This window comes from Stegastes partitus, unplaced genomic scaffold (genome assembly GCF_000690725.1).
Source record: "Stegastes partitus isolate 25-593 unplaced genomic scaffold, Stegastes_partitus-1.0.2 Scaffold720, whole genome shotgun sequence".
Lineage (NCBI taxonomy): Eukaryota > Metazoa > Chordata > Actinopteri > Pomacentridae > Stegastes > Stegastes partitus.
The window spans coordinates 1-18,929 of NW_007578451.1; the positions used below are offsets into that span (position 1 = coordinate 1).

Below are 18,929 nucleotides of genomic sequence, written 5' to 3' on the forward strand. Positions count from 1 at the left end.
CCTCAGAACCCGCCAAAGTTTGATAAAATTGAAGACATGGCGATGTTCACCTTCCTCCATGAGCCCGCTGTGCTGTTTAACCTCAAAGAGCGTTACGCAGCATGGATGATCTATGTGAGCTGAAAACATTAACAAACATCGAGGCGAATAAACGTACAACTTCATACTACATCCATATACTGAAGCCTAACACAATTTTACAGTTTGCTTTCCCTTTCTCATTCCCTGCAGACCTACTCAGGGCTGTTCTGTGTGACTGTCAACCCCTACAAGTGGCTGCCAGTCTACAATCAAGAGGTGGTTGTTGCCTACAGAGGAAAGAAAAGGACTGAAGCTCCTCCTCACATCTTCTCCATCTCTGACAATGCCTACCAGTACATGCTAACTGGTAATTTAGACTTAGATATTACAACAAGTCCACAGCAAAAGTGATGCTGAAATACCGTAAGGAGCATTCGAATCCTGAAGTCACCTTTTCTTTTTTGCTCTTTTTCAGACAGAGAAAATCAGTCAATTCTCATCACGTAAGTTATATTTTTATGACTTTGTTATACTGCACTTGAGAATTATATCATGCTGTAAGAACTTTACTGAGTGGCATCCCTTATCCTTCCAATTTTCATTGATGTGCTGTAGTTAATCCCAGTTTTATGGTATTATCTTTAGTGGTATATTGCCATTACACAGCTGAGTATGGACTGGAACAGAGGATTTGAGTAGAAACATTAGATTTTAACGTGAAATTGTTGATTTAATAGCCCAAAACTAAATAATTTGAAGGATGTATTTACTTCAGTTTCAATGTGATATGACATAGTGACAAGTAAGTCATTCCTGCTGTCACTGCTGCAACGAACTGTCACTGTCTTATTTCCTGCAAAAGGGAATGAAGTGCAATCAATGTAAAAAAAAAAAAAGATGATAATGCTCAATGCAGCAGCATGCCAAATAAAATTACATTTATTCAGCTAAAAAGGTGTCTAAATATCTCTTGACCACACCTGTAAATGATCAATAATTTACTGGTGTATCAAAAACCTGACTAAACATGTCATGTATGCTTCACATTAGTCACTTTATCAAAACAATTGAATTTATGTCCTCAGTGGAGAATCTGGTGCCGGGAAAACTGTCAACACCAAGAGAGTCATCCAGTACTTTGCCAGCATTGCAGCTGGAGGAGGAGGGAAAAAGGAAGCAGGCTCTGAGAAAAAGGTGATTACGCTGAATTTACAGGAAATACAACTTTTAACTGCCTGTTGCATCATTTTACTTTCATGTGTTTTATCTATTCAAACAAATGTTTCACTGTATTATTTTAGGGTACTCTGGAAGATCAAATCATCCAGGCTAACCCTGCTCTGGAGGCCTTTGGGAATGCCAAAACCATCAGGAATGACAACTCTTCCAGATTTGTAAGTTTCTGTCTGTAATGAAACAATCCTTTGTGCCTACTCTTTTTTTTTTTTCTTTACATTCTTTTTGTCATTCATTTAGGGCAAATTCATCAGAATTCACTTTGCAGCCAGTGGAAAGCTGGCCTCAGCTGATATTGAAACATGTAAGCACTTCTCCTCTCTAATGTCATTCAGCTTGTTCCTATGTTCACAGTAATCAGCTTCCCCCTTCATAATGCAAATGTCTTTACAGATCTGCTGGAAAAGTCCCGTGTCACCTTTCAGCTTAAGGCCGAGAGAGATTATCACATCTTCTATCAGATCCTGTCTCAGAAGAAACCTGAGCTGCTTGGTACGTGAAAACATGTGATCTTTGAACTGGTGACAACTAGTAGTTGTAATGTTTCTGTATCACATGAATGCAAAATGAAACATTTCTGCTCTGCTTTTCAGAGATGCTGCTCATCACCAACAACCCCTATGACTATGCGTTCATCTCCCAAGGAGAGACAACTGTAGCCTCAATTAATGATGCTGAAGAGCTGATGGCCACTGATGTGAGTGGGAAATTAACAATGATTCTGAAAACAAACGTGTCGCATCAGCCTAATTTAGAGATTTTGTTCTTCGAGGTCAAAGCTTTAAAGGGTTTATAGAGATAAAAGTAAGTCCAGTGAAATCCTGTTATTTTGCATCTTGCTGCTGGTATGGGATTATGACACTGAGCATCTTTGGCATTTGTAACCCAGTATCACTGAGTCAAAAAATTTCTGAATAGACTGGATTAAATGTCTAATATCTGATGTCAGTCATGTGGGATTCTGGTGGCTCAGAGAGCACACACTGACTTATCCCCTGGATTTCTCCTGGCACTCCACACTTTAAACCCTGATACTATGAAAAAATCTATGACATATGAAACAGAACGCCCCTCTCTTCCCATTCAGGACGCCTTTGATGTGTTGGGCTTCACTCAAGAAGAGAAGAACGGCATTTACAAGCTGACTGGTGCCATCATGCACTACGGTAACATGAAGTTTAAGCAAAAGCAGCGTGAAGAGCAAGCTGAGGCTGATGGCACTGAAGGTAAGAGAGTCTCTCTGTAGCTCTGAAACTCGACAAACAGAACACAAAACCTTCCTGCATACAGTGATTGAGACCAGGTGGGGTCTTGGTGGAGGGATGACAGAGTTAGGAAGGGGAACTTTAGGTATTTGAGGGCATCATATTCTGGATAGAAAATCAATATAATCATCAATTAAGCTGTAAATTAACTTGTTTGAGATTGATGCTGCAATTCCAGAGATTGTTCTTCACCGGGACAAATAAATGTAAAACTTTATACATGGACAAAACCTGCAAGAGGTTTAGGTTTAATTGAGCTTCTCAATACTTCAGTTCCATGACTCCAGTCCCATAACACGATTCAAACACAGAAATGTCATTTGGTCTGTAATGACAGATGTGTCTTACCAAAAATGTCCTGCTAGCTCTGATGGTGCTCAGGATTCATCCACATAAACCTTAAAACAAATAATTCCACCATATAAACTTAAAATCAGTGTGGAACAGGTGGATTTGGTGAAGAACGGAGAACATTTTATGCCATCAAACCCTGTGTTCATGAAGTTATCGCTGTTATGCCATTTGCATAAACACTTATCGTTTCTGTTGCTGTGCGATGCTGCAGGCATTTATTGAAGTCAAAGAATCTGCTACACAGCCAGCAGTCGGCAGCTAACAGGACTTGGGGGCCGACTAATGTTTCTACAAAATCCTGAAACACATTCAGTGACACCTGAAAGACGTTATTTAACACATTAAAGAGTCACTGTAATTTAACATGTGGACTAGCATGGATCTAACATCTGGGTTTGTACAGATGCATCAAGACAGTGTACTATATGGTAAAAGAAGTGTAATAGACAGCCTCCAATATGGATTTGTGATTACGCTCTAGCTTATTGAGCAATTTCATATTCATTTGTGGTGTTTTTTTAGATGCTGACAAAGTAGCCTACCTGATGGGCCTGAACTCTGCTGACCTCATCAAAGGTCTCTGTCACCCAAGAGTCAAAGTAGGAAATGAGTGGGTCACCAAGGGACAAAATGTTCAGCAGGTAGGAACAAAACTTTACAGCTAAATTTCCCATCTGTACATCTTGTATATTTAACAATATTTTTACCATAGATGGAGACAACACTGGGCACACAGAATGGCTATTTACTGTAACTTAATGTTTGAAATTCATTTTAGGTGTACTATGCTATCGGTGCACTGTCGAAGGCAGTGTATGAGAAGATGTTCCTGTGGATGGTGGTGAGAATTAACCATTCTCTAGACACCAAACAGCCCCGCCAGTACTTCATTGGTGTGTTGGACATCGCAGGATTTGAGATCTTTGATGTGAGTTTCAAAAGAATATAATCTCTTAGGTTTAAGCAGAAATGATAAATCGCGGTCACACTGGTGTCCATTTCGTTACAGTTCAACACCTTTGAGCAGCTGTGCATCAACTTCACCAATGAGAAACTGCAACAGTTTTTCAACCATCACATGTTCGTGCTGGAGCAGGAAGAGTACAAGAAAGAGGGCATTGAATGGACTTTCATAGACTTTGGTATGGATCTGCAGGCCTGTATTGACCTGATTGAAAAGGTAAAAGATTCAACTTTTACATGTTCAAACACAAACAAATAAAACAGGATCTTTTTTTTTTTTTAAACCACTCATATTTTCCTCCTCAGCCCATGGGTATCATGTCCATCCTTGAAGAGGAATGCATGTTCCCCAAAGCCAGTGACTCCACCTTCAAAGCCAAGCTCTATGACAACCACCTGGGGAAATCCAACAACTTCCAGAAGCCCAGAGTTGTCAAAGGCAAACCAGAGGCCCATTTTGCCCTGGTTCACTACGCTGGAACTGTTGATTATAATATCAACAACTGGCTGGTGAAAAACAAGGATCCTCTGAATGAGACTGTTGTTGGTCTCTTCCAGAAGTCTAACCTCAAGATTTTGTCTTTCCTCTTCGCAAATTATGCTGGAGCTGAGTCAGGTAAGAATACAGCTAGAGAACTGCTTTAACATTAACTGGCAATATCCATATCTATTTTTTTCTTCATAAAAGACAATAAAAGGATGTATTCATTTATGTCTAGTAGTTGAAGGTCTCTGTCACTGTGTTGTGTTGGCAAAACTTAATATAAATAATTCGTATTTAGCTCAGGATTCTGGTGGAAAGGCAAAAGGTGGTACCAAGAAGAAAGGTTCATCCTTCCAAACTGTATCAGCTCTGCACAGGGTAAGATTTTCATGTGTTTTCATCTCTTTTTCTTTTTTTTTTCCACAAATGTTATGGGTTGAAGCTACAAAAGGCATATTTATGCACAAATGTAGAAGGCTACTGGAAAACAGCACTGATATAAACAGTATCTGCTTGCAAGGACATTAAGTATTTCAGGCTTAAAATGAACCATAATCACCGTGTACCTTACTGAAGACTATGACACTATGAGTTCTTATAAGCTATTTAGTTAAATAACTTGAGCATCTATGTAAATCTACTGCACATTTTTTAGATTTTGTGCCAAACACAATGGCAAAAATTTAAACATATTTTATGTGTAAAACTTGCAGGAGAACCTGAACAAGCTGATGACCAACTTGAGGTCTACTCACCCTCACTTTGTGCGCTGCCTCATCCCCAACGAGACCAAGACTCCTGGGGCCATGGAGAACCCTCTGGTGATGCACCAACTGCGCTGTAACGGTGTGCTGGAAGGCATCAGGATCTGTAGAAAGGGCTTCCCCAACAGGATCCTGTACGGAGATTTCAAACAGAGGTTTGTATCAGTGAGGTCATGTACTGTATGATTCCAAACATGTCATGAATTTACACTCCCAGATATTTGTACTTTGTGCTGTTTTAGATATCGCATCCTGAATCCTGCTGCCATCCCTGATGGCCAGTTCATTGACAGCAGGAAGGGAGCTGAAAAACTTCTCGGGTCTCTGGATATTGATCACAGCCAATACAAGTTTGGACACACTAAGGTAACAATCAAAGGCAAAGTCAGAAGCAGATCGCTTGCATTTTCTGTGCAATACACATTATATACAGCATTACAGGAAACGGTTAAATATTTAAAAACTTTTGCTGAACAACTAAATTTCTTGGTGTATTACACTGTTCCTCAGTGAGTGCAATACACTGTCTTATATTTGTTTTTAACCCTTAACACTCACTGGCTTAGTAAAATTTTCTGTCACTGTATTTTGACTGGTTTAAAAAAAAGGGGTGAAGGTAAAGGAAATTCTGAGGAATTCAACTTTGCATTTGTAGGATAAAGAACACATTTGTCTTTCTAAAGTCACACAGACTTATTTTAAAGATACAGTGTCCTAAGGTCCATATGTTTAACATCTGGTGGATGTTCCCATCTTGTCTCATGCTTCTAAAAGGTGTTCTTTAAGGCTGGTCTTCTTGGCCAACTGGAAGAGATGAGGGATGATCGTTTGTCACTCATCATCACTGGAATTCAGGCCAGATCCAGAGGTCTGCTGGCACGAGTGGAGTTCCAGAAGATTGTTGAGAGGAGGTCAGAAGAATCAGCCACTTAAAACAACTAACTATTGATCAATCGCAATGAGTTTGGTATAATAACTCTTTACTGTTGACAGGGATGCTCTTCTTGTGATCCAGTGGAACATCCGTGCATTCATGGGCGTCAAGAATTGGCCCTGGATGAAGCTGTACTTCAAGATCAAACCTCTGCTGAGATCTGCTGAGGCAGAAAAGGAGATGGCCAACATGAAGGAAGAATTCCTGAAGCTGAAAGAAGCTTATGCAAAATCTGAAGCTCGTAGAAAAGAACTAGAGGAGAAAATGGTCTCTCTTCTCCAAGAGAAGAATGACCTGCAGCTCCAAGTCCAGGCTGTAAGTCTGATGAAAACTTTCCTTGTACTTAAATGTTAAAATAGTACTTTAACCACAGACTGTATTTCATGTAAAAAATAATATACATACACATCAATCATAGATACTGTAACTTATATGTTAATATTGTCAACATAATGACCATTTAGGAGCAAGACAATCTTGCAGATGCTGAAGAAAGATGTGAGGGGCTGATTAAACACAAGATTCAAATGGAGGCAAAAGCCAAAGAGCTCTCTGAGAGGCTCGAGGATGAGGAGGAGATGAATGCTGAACTGACGGCTAAGAAGAGGAAGCTGGAAGATGAGTGCTCTGAGTTAAAGAAGGACATTGATGACTTAGAGTTAACTCTGGCAAAAGTAGAGAAAGAGAAGCATGCCACTGAAAACAAGGTATGACAAATGCTTGGATATTTCTATTCATCACAAGGATACGAACAACCAGTTTTTGACACTTACGACTTTTACACAGGTGAAGAACTTGGTTGAAGAGATGGCAGCTTTGGATGAAATTATTGCTAAGTTGACCAAGGAGAAGAAAGCCTTACAGGAGGCTCATCAGCAAACACTGGATGACCTGCAGAGTGAAGAGGACAAAGTCAACACTCTGACCAAGGCCAAGTCTAAGCTGGAGCAGCAAGTGGATGATGTAAGAATACACAAAAGTCTAATCTCCACTTTAGTTAAACATTTAGAGTTCTATCACTGCCCTTTGTATGTTGTCCGTATGTTTGATTCTCCATTATAATGTCCAGCTTGAAGGTTCTCTGGAGCAGGAGAAGAAGATTAGGATGGATCTTGAAAGAGCAAAGAGAAAGCTGGAGGGAGACCTGAAACTGACTCAGGAGAGTTTAATGGACCTGGAGAATGACAAACAGCAACTTGAAGAGCATCTGAAAAAGTAAGCACATTATACTATAAACAGTATATTTTATACAATACGGTACAGTACAAAAAGCTCTGTGGAAACATACAAGGGACAGATTCAGGTGCTCTAACCTTTACTATTTCACCACAGGAAAGACTTTGAAGTCAGTCAGCTCAATAATAAAATAGAAGATGAGCAGGCCATCGCCATTCAGCTTCAAAAGAAACTGAAGGAGCTTCAGGTAATAAATTTGTCACACCGTCTTCTTCAGAACACTTACTTGTAAGTAATGACAGCAATAGTAATAATTCTGCTTTAACAGGCCCGCATTGAGGAGCTGGAGGAAGAGCTGGAAGCAGAGCGAGCTGCTCGAGCCAAGGTGGAGAAGCAGAGAGCAGACTTGGCCAGAGAGCTGGAGGAGATCAGTGAGAGGCTGGAGGAGGCTGGAGGAGCAACAGCTGCCCAGATAGAGATGAACAAGAAGAGGGAGGCTGAGTTCCAGAAACTCCGCAGAGACCTTGAAGAGGCCACTCTGCTGCACGAAGCCACCGCTGCCACACTCAGGAAGAAACAGGCCGACAGTGTTGCTGACCTGGGAGAGCAGATTGACAACCTGCAGAGAGTCAAGCAGAAGCTGGAGAAGGAGAAGAGTGAGCTCAAACTGGAACTGGACGATATTGTCTCCAATATGGAACATATTGTGAAGACAAAGGTTGGTCAAGCAGATTTTCTGAATTTCTTGCTATTGTTGGTGTTTAACAGAAATGTACTTGGGATATGACAGATGCATTCAATATTTGAATTCTGATGTGATTTATTACATTTCAGACTAATCTAGAGAAAACATGCAGGACTGTGGAAGATCAAATGAATGAATACAAGACCAAGTTTGAGGAGGCTCAACGCTGCATCAATGACTTCAACATGCAGAAAGCAAAACTTCAAACGGAAAATGGTAGATTCTTTGTTTTAATACGAATGATTACAGTTGCTGTTCTTGATTTCAATGTGTAAAAATGCTAAAAACATGTAAAACATGACAAACATGTCAAAACCTGAAAAAAACTTTCTCACAGAAGTGAAAAAATGTTGGATTGAAATTTGAAAGTTTGTTGGATCTAGACACTAACATTCTGCATATATGAAATCACTAGGTGAGCTGTCAAGGCAACTGGAGGACAAGGATTCTCTAGTGTCTCAATTGACAAGAGGAAAAATGTCCTACACTCAGCAGATTGAAGATCTAAAGAGACAACTTGAAGAGGAGACCAAGGTGAATATTATGCTTTAGTGTCTTCTATCAGCAGCAGGAATTTTTTGTAAATTTCTGTATCTCATTCATAAAATTTTATTTAAATAGGCAAAGAGTGCTCTGGCTCATGCAGTGCAGTCTTCTCGTCATGACTGTGACCTGCTCAGGGAGCAGTATGAGGAGGAGCAGGAGGCCAAGGCTGAACTGCAGCGTTGCATGTCCAAAGCCAACTCTGAAGTGGCTCAGTGGAGAACTAAGTATGAAACTGATGCCATCCAGAGGACTGAGGAACTGGAAGAGGCAAAGTAAGACAGTCTGAGGTTTTCATTTATGCTCTATTATGTAATTCCTAAACAGACATTTCACTTCGTCTAGCAGATCAGCTTTTTGTTTGTGTTATGTTCCTACTAAAATGTAAGACGAACAAAAAGTTTGTCTGTTAGATGACTGAGCAACCAGTCGTAATGGTTGAATTCATTACAGTTCAATAATCCAGCAACTGCACGATTATTAAATGGTTTGATGATTTCTTAAGGAAAAAGCTGGCTCAGCGTCTGCAGGAGGCTGAGGAGGCTGTTGAGGCAGTGAATGCTAAATGCTCCTCTCTGGAGAAGACCAAACACCGACTGCAGAATGAGATTGAAGATCTCATGGTGGATGTAGAGAGGTCAAATGCTGCTGCTGCTGCTCTGGACAAGAAGCAAAGAAACTTTGACAAGGTGAACTGCAATGAAGTCTTTGTGATCAACATAAGTCCAACAAACATCAATTGGCAGTGTATCATCTGAACCTTTCATCCTTTAGTCCAAATAAGTATATCTAACATGTATGGGGAAAACAATGTTTAGAGTTAGTGTGAACTTTGTGTACTACATTTGACCACAGCTTTCAGTATTAGGAGAAATTGTTAAAACTCTCCAAGACAGTAGTCCTTTCTCCAGCCATCTGGCACATATACACTAATTGTTGGCCTTTCCTTCCACTGCAGGTTCTGTCTGAGTGGAAGCAGAAGTATGAGGAATCTCAATGTGAGCTGGAGAGCTCCCAGAAAGAGGCCAGGGCTCTGAGCACTGAGCTGTTCAAACTGAAGAACTCCTATGAAGAGTCTCTGGATCATCTGGAGACCTTGAAGCGAGAGAACAAGAACTTACAGGGTAAGATCTAACTACTAGGGTTTCTGCACAGGTTTCCACAGAAGTGCTTTTGTGAATCAATCTTAATCGCCTTGCAAAATGTCTCACAGAGGAGATTTCTGACCTTACTGAGCAACTTGGTGAGGGTGGAAAGAATATTCATGAACTGGAGAAACTGCGAAAACAACTGGAACAGGAGAAGAGTGAGATCCAGTCTGCTCTTGAAGAAGCTGAGGTACAGATCCTTGTTGATGAATAACAGATTTTAAAGTAAAATTGTCCGCGATTATGTATAATTCTGTACCCTCCTGTTCGCCAGGCCTCCCTGGAGCACGAAGAGGGTAAGATTCTCAGAGCCCAGCTTGAGTTCAATCAAATTAAAGCTGACATTGAGCGCAAACTGGCTGAGAAAGATGAGGAGATGGAGCAGAGCAAGAGGAACCTGCAGAGAACCGTTGACACCCTGCAGAGCTCTCTTGAAGCTGAATGTCGCAGCAGGAATGAGGCTCTGCGCTTGAAGAAGAAGATGGAAGGAGACCTCAATGAGATGGAGATCCAGCTGAGCCAGGCCAACAGACAGGCGGCGGAGGCCCAGAAACAACTCAAATCTATTCATGCACATCTGAAAGTAAGCTAGAAAAAGAGTCACTTTTGTAATGTTTCAGTTTTAAACTGATTCCAAACTTTAACGTGGTTAATGTCTTCCCATTAGGATTGCCAAATTCAGCTGGATGAGTCTGTCCGGGCCAATGATGATCTCAAAGAGAACATTGCCATTGTTGAGAGACGCAACAACCTGCTTCAGGCTGAACTGGAGGAACTCAGAGCTGCTCTGGAGCAAACTGAGAGAGGTCGCAAACTTGCTGAACAAGAGCTGCTGGATGTCAGTGAGAGGGTGCAGCTACTGCACTCACAGGTGAGACCAAATCATTTACTACAACTGCCACAGATGGTAAACTTATGTTCTTGAATATAAAGATCTCAAAAGCATTACTATTTCTCAAGTGCGGTGACACACAATCACACATCTCAAAAATTTGCAGAACACTGGGCTGATAAATCAGAAGAAGAAACTCGAGATTGACGCTTCCCAGCTTCAAACTGAAGTGGAGGAGGCAGTGCAGGAGTGCAGAAATGCTGAAGAGAAGGCCAAGAAGGCCATTACTGATGCAGCCATGATGGCAGAGGAGCTGAAGAAAGAGCAGGATACCAGCGCTCACCTGGAGCGTATGAAGAAGAACATGGAGCAAACCATCAAAGACCTGCAGCACCGTCTGGATGAAGCTGAACAGATCGCCATGAAGGGAGGAAAGAAGCAGGTGCAGAAGCTGGAGGCCAGGGTGAGTTTATTTCCTGTGTTTGGTACCAGGCATCATGTAGATATATAAAACCTTGTGAATCTTATTTTGGCCACGAGTAGCAGAAGTCCAAAACAAAGTGGCGGACCTGCAGCCCTGACATAATATCAGTTATAAATTTGTTATGACCAACTACTTCCTACTTGTACAGCTGACACAGATAATGTTCACAAACTACTGGCCCTTCATTGTATTTCAGCCTTTTAATCTAAGACTTTTTTCCACAGCTAGTCATTCATGCTACCGGTCTACTATCTGTGGCATTTATATTCAATATTGTTATTTCAATAAATGTTTACGTTAATTGAATAATGCATCTTTGGAGTTAGATCCTTGTGGACCTGTGAATTCACAGAAAATGTCTGACGTTTCAGGTGAGGGAGCTTGAGAATGAAGTGGAGTCAGAGCAGAAGAAGAGCAGCGAAGCTGTGAAGGGAGTTCGTAAATATGAGAGACGCATCAAGGAGCTCACATACCAGGTGTGTTTTTGTTGTTGTTTTTTAAACCATAACCTACACACACAGAAACATGTATTTTCAACGTATCCTACTCATAGGTGTCCTCTTTCCTTTCTCAAAAATTTATCTCTGCATCAATCAACAAGATTCTCAACATTCTGTTTATTGCACAATTTTTTTTTGTTGTTGTTGTTGGCAATATTGATCTACTAATTGAACAGAATGCTCCCTATTCCTTTAATTTATACAGACTGAGGAGGATCGCAAGAATATTGCACGTCTGCAGGATCTGGTGGACAAACTGCAGCTAAAAGTCAAAGCCTACAAGAGATCTGCAGAGGAAGCTGTAAGTGGGCTGGAAAAGTTGTTTCTCATTTTTAGTGGGTGTTCATGCTCTATGTGCTCTTTACTGTTTTTCTAAATTTACTTAGAATATCAACTGAGACTTAAAAGCAGTTTTAGGTTGATTTGGTTCATGGTTGCAGTTTGCAGTATATATTGTATGACACACAAACAGATTGGCTATGGCTACACTGTGTTGACTCCTATATCAAAAAATCATGTGATCTTAATACAGTTCCCCCAAGTTCATTGCATCTTGCAGCAACATAATATTGTGGTCTGTGTTCTTGCTATGTCCTGCAGGAAGAGCAGGCCAACACTCATCTGAGCAAGTTCCGTAAACTGCAGCATGAGCTGGACGAGGCTGAAGAGAGAGCCGACATCGCTGAGTCCCAGGTCAACAAGATGCGAGCCAAGAGCCGTGATGTGGGGTCGAAGGTAAGAAGCTCCTTTACATGTCGAACACTTCACATAACGTCCTCCTGTCTTCACAATATTGCAAACTAGTTTTCACTCATCACTGTTATTTTCATTTCTGTACAAACCATCTCAAGCAGTTTTACTTGTATTACATGTCTGTAATTAGAGAACAGTTCATAATTTTATTTATGAGTAAATAAATCAGACGAGTCTTTGTGAAGATATAGTTTATTTTGCGCTTTTATGAACTGCGTAAGTTGTATTAGTGCAATTTAGCAGGTTAGTGGTCATGCAGTTTTTGTCACATGACAGGTCTCTTACGATTTAAATAATGGCTATAACTGCAAAATGTTAATATTTTTAGTGTTTAGGTATTTTTTTATGACATTTTATGAAGTTATTAGTGAATTGACAGTTAAGATTTGAGGGGAGCAATGTGCGGAAAAAGATTTAAACCAGGGACAGCTCACAGTTAGCTGGTTGTCCATTGATTCATCTTGTTTACCAAAATAACTACATCTGAGTGATAGTTTGGGAGTTAAGACAGCGTTAAACAATTAAGTTCATTTTACCTAAATTATATACATAGTTAAATATAGAGATGCCAAGTAAAGGCTTGATTGATTGATTAATTTGTGTTAATATATGTTCTTGCATGTTGACTGGTCCAACTGTATTAACTTTCATGCATTAAGGGGGGCATGCTAATACGGAGCCTGTGTTGGTGTACTTACACATTTTTTAAAATCTTCTATTTTAAAAGATAAATGTCCTAAAGAAAATGTTGTCCCCACAATTCAGACTTGGGACCAGTTTTCAGTGCCTTTTATGTGATTTATAAAACAGCTTTTCACATTTAGTCCTACATTGTTTAGATTTGTCCAATTCCACTAATTCAACATTAACTTTCATTTTGACATAACTGTGTCGAAGCCAACATGCCACAGCAAAAGAACCTGTAAAAAAAAACAACATTATGAGTAATTTGCAGCACATTTCATAACATTATTTAGTTCTAGTGTACCCTTTTGTGTTACACTTGTTGAGTCTTGTTGGTCCGTTGTCACTAATCCGTCTCTCATTGTCTACTCTCTTGTTATTCTTCATCACAGAAAGGGCTAGATGAGGAGTGAAACTCACAGACGGCCACCTAAGACCTTTGGGATCTCCTGTGCTGTAGTCCCCTTTGTCTCCAAAGTAACTCTGTAGAATAAAGCAAAGTGCAATCAAATTAATGTGTAGAGTCCTCATTTATTTCAAGTAGGTAGAATGTTCACTTTAAAGGGCCTCTCCAGTCAGTAATTAAACCCCTAAAAACTCTTCTTTATGAAACATTGACTATCTGAGGCTTTTTGTTTGAGACTGTTACCAGTACATTGTAAATTCAAGTTGGAAATGTTCAGCCATACCATTGACTGTATATATAACTCATAATGCATCTTCCAGTGTATAAAAAACACCATATGGACATTCTGACAAGGTAAAAATTATAATTTTATTCCACCGGAGGAGGTCGTTGGAAATGCTGGAGGAACATTTTATAGTAGAGGTCAATCTGTGAAATATGTGAAAAATAAAGCACAAAACAAACAAAAGCACAAAAAACTCACACATATTTGCATTGGGTCAAAACCTTACCACATTAACATGCAGCCTATACTTTCAGCAGAGGGTCAGAGATAGAAAAAAGTGACTGACGCTAGCTGAGCCACTCCTGCCACCTTGTGCTGACAAGTGGTAACTGCACTCTGATTTTCAATCATTGCTGCAGCAATGTTTTGTGAAACGCTCACAAATAGAATAGAATAGAATGCCTTTATTGTCACTATACACATGTACAATGAGATTAAGAGCAGCTCCTTCAGTGCAACATAGAATAAAGAACAAAATAAAGAGCAAAAAAATAAAATAGATGAGATTTCAATATTAAAGCTTAACAGTTTCACAGCGTGTTCTTGGGATTGTAGTATTTCCCACCGTTGTCACTTTCTCGAGTTATTTTCAGCCCCAGACACACACTACATGGTGCAGAAATTTTAAAAAGAAAAGTACTTTTGTACTGTGCCAACGCTATAATAATTACTCTTATCATTTACTAATAGTTCCTACTTGATTCCTACTTGAATCAAAAATTTCTATCAAAAATAGATAGCTCAAAAAAGTGGTAAAGAGCAACTAGTCTCAAAAAAATGGTTTTAGTAGAAAGTAGCTCATTATATAGTCTAAATGCTGTTTAGACTATAAATAAAACGAGGCTTGTTTACATTGTAAATAATGAACTCAAGGAGGGAACAGGGGTTCTTTGCAATTCTACAGCAGTTAAATATCAGATGCAAGGAAACTGAAATTGTCTTTAAAACCCCACAATATTTGAACTCAGCTTGAAAACTTGAAATTTTCTGTGATAAAGTATCTTTTTCATGGCAAAAGTGCTTTTTGGAAGTCTTATTGTGCCCTGTGTCACAATTTTTAGACACTGCTGTCTAAAATTCGACCTCATTCCACCTTTTCTGGTATTAATATTCTTGAGAAAATGAGAATAGGTATTTATTAAAAATCTGGATATCAAGTGCAGCATGATGCAGCCTTTGTCATCGTCATACCAGAAGTCTTTTTTAAGGCTTGTCACTCCACTTAATAAACACTAGAAATAACACAACTTAAAAAAGAAATATGAAGTGTGATCGAAAGAGGGAGGGAAGAGGGAAGCATTCCAAAATAAAAGGACTCTATTTATACGCAAAAAAAAAATCATATCCCTGTCAGTGATATGAAGTAGTATTTCTATATTTACAAATGTAGTGTGACTCAGTGGAGACCTAAAGTAGCAAACACTTCACATTCAATGAGAACAGTTTTACAATCTCTATACTTAAACATGGGAACACAATTGACGGTAACATACCTGAAAAACCTATAGCTGAATGAAAAACTGGCTTTTTACCTCCGATAGATTATATGAAACAAAACATATGTCCAGTCGTGTATTGATAAACAAACAGGAGTTTAAATATCAAACAGACATTGTTCAGTCAAATTTCAGTGCTTTAATCTTTTCGTGTTTTGGTCTACAAATTTCAGTTCAAATCAGTGGTTTAGAAGCAAGTTGTAATTGACAAAAACAATATTAGCTACAAAAAAATGAAAGGAGGTTCAGTCTCATGTAAAGTATAACAGTGGAACACAGTACATGTCATTTTGCCTACGTTTCTCAGACTGTGACACGTACTAAAAACATTTCAATAATACGATAATGGATTAAAACACATTGCCTACCTGTACTGTGCACAATTTTGTAAAACAACATAACAGTCAGCAATATTGCATAGGTTAACATGTAGGTATAACAAGGTGTTTAATGTAATAAAACAGAAAGGATTTGATCAAAATGAGACAAGACAATACAAACAGATGAAAGGCTGACATTAAAACATTCTATTTAAGGACAAGAAATTCAGTTTCTAGCTGAATCTAAGACAGGCTTACCGTACCGTGTGCATCTGCAGCAGGTCAAAGGACTGAATCACACCTTCTTGCACTAGCTGTTAGAAGAAGTGAGGGGAAGGCAGGATACCAGCTTGACACCTGTCTGGCACCGAAGAAACTGACCTTGATCTCACAAAGCACCGTCCTTCAAAGCTTCTTGATATCTGCAGAGAGATTATACGATAATAAATTAATTATATAGTGTTATTCTTTGTCATCCACATTTTAACACTAACAAAACTATCTAAGTCGCAGTTTTGTTTGTCTTCCTGCCGACACTTTAAAGGCTTGACAGCCTTTTAATGCTGCCAGCTTTGTGCTGCAGGCTTCTGTGTGTCAACTGCTTAACATGAAGGCTTCTGATGTTTAGAAATGCTTCAGGATTATTTAGCAGACAGCAACACCAATAGCATATTAAGGTGACACCATTTGTTCTTTCCATCAAAGAACAATTGGTTTTACCTTAAGAGGAGCTATACAGCGAGATTAGGATGAGAGCCAGGAAGGGCCACAAAACGGATAAAGATTTCCCCGGAGACTGAGACAGCTGAGAATGAAAATGAGTCCAACAATGCAAAAGCAAATTCTGATCAGCTCTTTCAAGGTTCACTGGAACATTGTTCAGTACCACAGCGCAAAATAAAAAAAGCTGATTAAAGTAAAGGTCGTTGTCATTTACCGGGGTAAACCAAATTTGCATACATGCCTTCAGTTGCGGAGGGGTGATGTTGGAAAGCTGGCTAGGGTCAAACAACAAAATCCATTTTGTTTTTTATTCTTCCTCCTCACAGCAGCGTTCACTTAAACGTGTTGTCCTTCAGAAAAGGTTACGGTAGGTCAGAATGAAGTGAACTTTTCTACACTGCTTGGACTGAAATCCTGGTGCTACAGCATCAAATAATTGTATTTAAGAATGGAATAAAAACTATGAATCTTGCTGGTGATCCAGAATAAATGTATGTTTCAATATATACAGTATTTTCAGTGCCGTGCACCTGTTACTCCTCATCTATCATGACATCAGAGACTGCAGCTATATCGCCTGCCCTTCACAATCAGGGAGAAAAAATCCAGACAAGAATTTCACAGGGTTATCTTTATCCTCAAGGCCAAAGGAAAGGGAACAATGCCATGACGACACTGAGACAAAGGGTGTAGACCTTGCCAGACTGAACAGTGGTGAGTGATAATTTAAAGTCCCTGACCTTAGCTCTCCCTCAACAACAGCTGCAACACTTTATTGTCTCAGCAGTGACTCCAGAAATGCTTTTCACCGCCCTCGTCCCATGACTGACCTTTGCTTATCTTTATCTTTTTAATTAATAATCTTAACATGACCAACAAATCTAGAGCTGTTCTCAAAGCACAATGTTTGAAGAACAAATTAGACTAATTAGGCCATTATTCTTGCTTGCCTGCCATCGTTCTCTTTGGGATTTAGCGCAGAGAGACCGAATCCTCAGTGCTAATAGGAGAAAGGAAGAATCAAGGAAAGATGGTAGAGCCTCAGTTATGTTCTTTTCTCCAGACATATAAAGGGATTATTTGATACCCAGTCATGTTTTGAAAACTTTTTCTAACTTGCCTGTTGTGGGTGTCTCTATTTTCAGCTGCTACATGGCCACAACAAGCCCAGTTTCAAGTCTTAATCAGAGGTTAAAAAAGTTTAATATCTATAATAACAATAAAACTACAATATACAAATGAAATAGAAACCAAACTAATCTAAATATGAAAACTATTAAATCGCACTCAACAAATCTAACTGAATCCCGTCAGCAGCTTGTAAAAAATTGTACACACTGACCTGTTGTGATTTATATGAATAAAATAAGTGTCACTTGATATCAAGCCTGTCCCTGATCCCCACCTCTTGCCCTCCCCTTTCTTTGAACCGTGTATTGTCCTCCCCTTGTTTGTCACAAGGTGAAAGCAACAAATAGCAGCAGTACATCCTGCCCAATTAGGAGAACGCTTTTTTAATGTGGAACCTTTCTCCAAAAATTCATCCCATATTTGGTGGATAAACATCCTTTATTAATGGAGTGAGGGCTGCTGTCAGCACCAGTGCTCATCCCTTCACTTGATTTAAGGTTGAGAGTTCAAGGTAAGCAAAACATTTATATCAATGGTATGGGATAGAAATTTGCCGCAATTTAGTATTTAAATCAGATGTGTGTAATGTTTTCGTGATATACGTCACATTTGCTTTTGTTCTTGGCCGGAGACAACAAATGCTGGCAGAAGCAGTAATGGAATAACATTTTGTTTTGTCATCTGGTTTGAACAGCAAGACCCTGACTGACCCTGGTCATTCTTTTGGTTTCCAGCCAACCCGAGGTAAAAGTAATTTTTGCTTCTAACAGAACAGTTCAGAACTTCAGTTGGGATTTAAAACTCGTATTTATGGACAGCTGATATAATTTAATTTTTCATACATGAGTGAGATGTAAAGGGCATTTCCTATTAAAGTTATTTTGAGAGAGGGTTCCTTCTTCAAATTGAGGGACGAGGGTGTTGTAAGTGAAAAGACTGTGAAGCTCCTTAAGGCAAGTTTGTGATCTATAATATTAAGCCAAATAATTAACAATATGTGGACAAATCATGCATTGAGGGACATGTTATTCTTTTCAACTAGACTTTGATGTCACACTATAAATTCTCAACCCCGCCTTAATAAAAGCATATCTTCATTACTATCTACCTTGTCATTTTTGTACCTGTAAGGCAAAAATAATGCATGTAATATCAGTCCTTCACTACACATTCTCCGGTACTTTTCAATGTATGATTCCTCTTCATGTTCATGATATACTAATTCATTGAAGATTCAACATTTTACCAGGTTGAAAAATGGGGGACGCTGCCATGAGAGAGTTTGGGCTTGCTGCTACTTATCTGAGAAAGTCAGATAAGGAGCGTCTGGAGGCCCAGACTCGTCCATTTGACATGAAGAAGGAGTGTTTTGTTCCCGACCCTGAGGTGGAGTACGTCAAAGCAACCATCACTAGTCGTGATGGTGACAAAGTCACTGCAGACACTGAATTTGGAAAGGTAAACAAATTTAAGGTTCTGTGTGAGAGTGCTCACATGCAGGTATCTAGAGATGTTTGATTCAGTTTTGATCAGTGTTGCTGAAAAATGTATTTTCTTCGTTTCTAGAGTGTCACAGTGAAGGAGGTTGATGTGCACCCTCAGAACCCGCCAAAGTTTGATAAAATTGAAGACATGGCGATGTTCACCTTCCTCCATGAGCCCGCTGTGCTGTTTAACCTCA

The 18,929-nt window shown here is 39.4% G+C and overlaps 1 protein-coding gene and 2 long non-coding RNA genes across 6 annotated transcripts in view; 2 read left to right on the forward strand and 1 right to left on the reverse strand.

Moving 5' to 3' along the window:
• The first annotated feature begins 6 nt into the window (after positions 1-6).
• Positions 7-18,929, forward strand: part of LOC103364123 (myosin-7) — a 41,653-nt gene continuing 22,730 nt past the window's right edge. Inside the window, exons 1-36 of one of the 4 annotated variants that reach the window (XM_008291142.1) lie at positions 7-114; positions 232-388; positions 497-524; positions 1,107-1,215; positions 1,323-1,415; positions 1,498-1,561; positions 1,651-1,749; positions 1,851-1,954; positions 2,345-2,483; positions 3,399-3,517; positions 3,655-3,804; positions 3,886-4,056; positions 4,146-4,455; positions 4,622-4,701; positions 5,037-5,242; positions 5,330-5,453; positions 5,862-5,998; positions 6,081-6,336; positions 6,486-6,728; positions 6,808-6,984; positions 7,091-7,236; positions 7,354-7,444; positions 7,526-7,915; positions 8,032-8,158; positions 8,358-8,476; positions 8,564-8,760; positions 8,991-9,174; positions 9,444-9,609; positions 9,699-9,823; positions 9,908-10,216; positions 10,301-10,504; positions 10,632-10,928; positions 11,321-11,425; positions 11,655-11,750; positions 12,050-12,184; positions 13,279-13,397. In XM_008291142.1, the coding sequence (XP_008289364.1) occupies positions 37-114; positions 232-388; positions 497-524; positions 1,107-1,215; positions 1,323-1,415; positions 1,498-1,561; positions 1,651-1,749; positions 1,851-1,954; positions 2,345-2,483; positions 3,399-3,517; positions 3,655-3,804; positions 3,886-4,056; positions 4,146-4,455; positions 4,622-4,701; positions 5,037-5,242; positions 5,330-5,453; positions 5,862-5,998; positions 6,081-6,336; positions 6,486-6,728; positions 6,808-6,984; positions 7,091-7,236; positions 7,354-7,444; positions 7,526-7,915; positions 8,032-8,158; positions 8,358-8,476; positions 8,564-8,760; positions 8,991-9,174; positions 9,444-9,609; positions 9,699-9,823; positions 9,908-10,216; positions 10,301-10,504; positions 10,632-10,928; positions 11,321-11,425; positions 11,655-11,750; positions 12,050-12,184; positions 13,279-13,299 (5,556 nt within the window). In that variant the 5' untranslated portion in view covers positions 7-36 and the 3' untranslated portion in view covers positions 13,300-13,397. Of the gene's footprint in view, positions 115-231; positions 389-496; positions 525-1,106; positions 1,216-1,322; positions 1,416-1,497; positions 1,562-1,650; positions 1,750-1,850; positions 1,955-2,344; positions 2,484-3,398; positions 3,518-3,654; positions 3,805-3,885; positions 4,057-4,145; positions 4,456-4,621; positions 4,702-5,036; positions 5,243-5,329; positions 5,454-5,861; positions 5,999-6,080; positions 6,337-6,485; positions 6,729-6,807; positions 6,985-7,090; positions 7,237-7,353; positions 7,445-7,525; positions 7,916-8,031; positions 8,159-8,357; positions 8,477-8,563; positions 8,761-8,990; positions 9,175-9,443; positions 9,610-9,698; positions 9,824-9,907; positions 10,217-10,300; positions 10,505-10,631; positions 10,929-11,320; positions 11,426-11,654; positions 11,751-12,049; positions 12,185-13,278; positions 13,398-18,929 lie in introns of those variants that run through there. The other 3 variants (XM_008291141.1, XM_008291144.1, XM_008291143.1) reach the window with 3 other exon arrangements.
• Positions 12,377-18,929, reverse strand: part of LOC103364122 (uncharacterized) — a 9,660-nt gene continuing 3,107 nt past the window's right edge. Inside the window, exons 2-3 of the long non-coding RNA XR_520529.1 lie at positions 15,658-15,816; positions 12,377-13,369 (exon numbers count right to left, since the gene is read on the reverse strand). This is a non-coding gene — a long non-coding RNA (uncharacterized LOC103364122). The remainder of the gene's footprint in view (positions 13,370-15,657; positions 15,817-18,929) is intronic.
• Positions 17,623-17,994, forward strand: LOC103364121 (uncharacterized). The gene is made up of 2 exons (XR_520528.1): positions 17,623-17,759; positions 17,943-17,994. It is a non-coding gene; the product is annotated as an uncharacterized LOC103364121 (long non-coding RNA).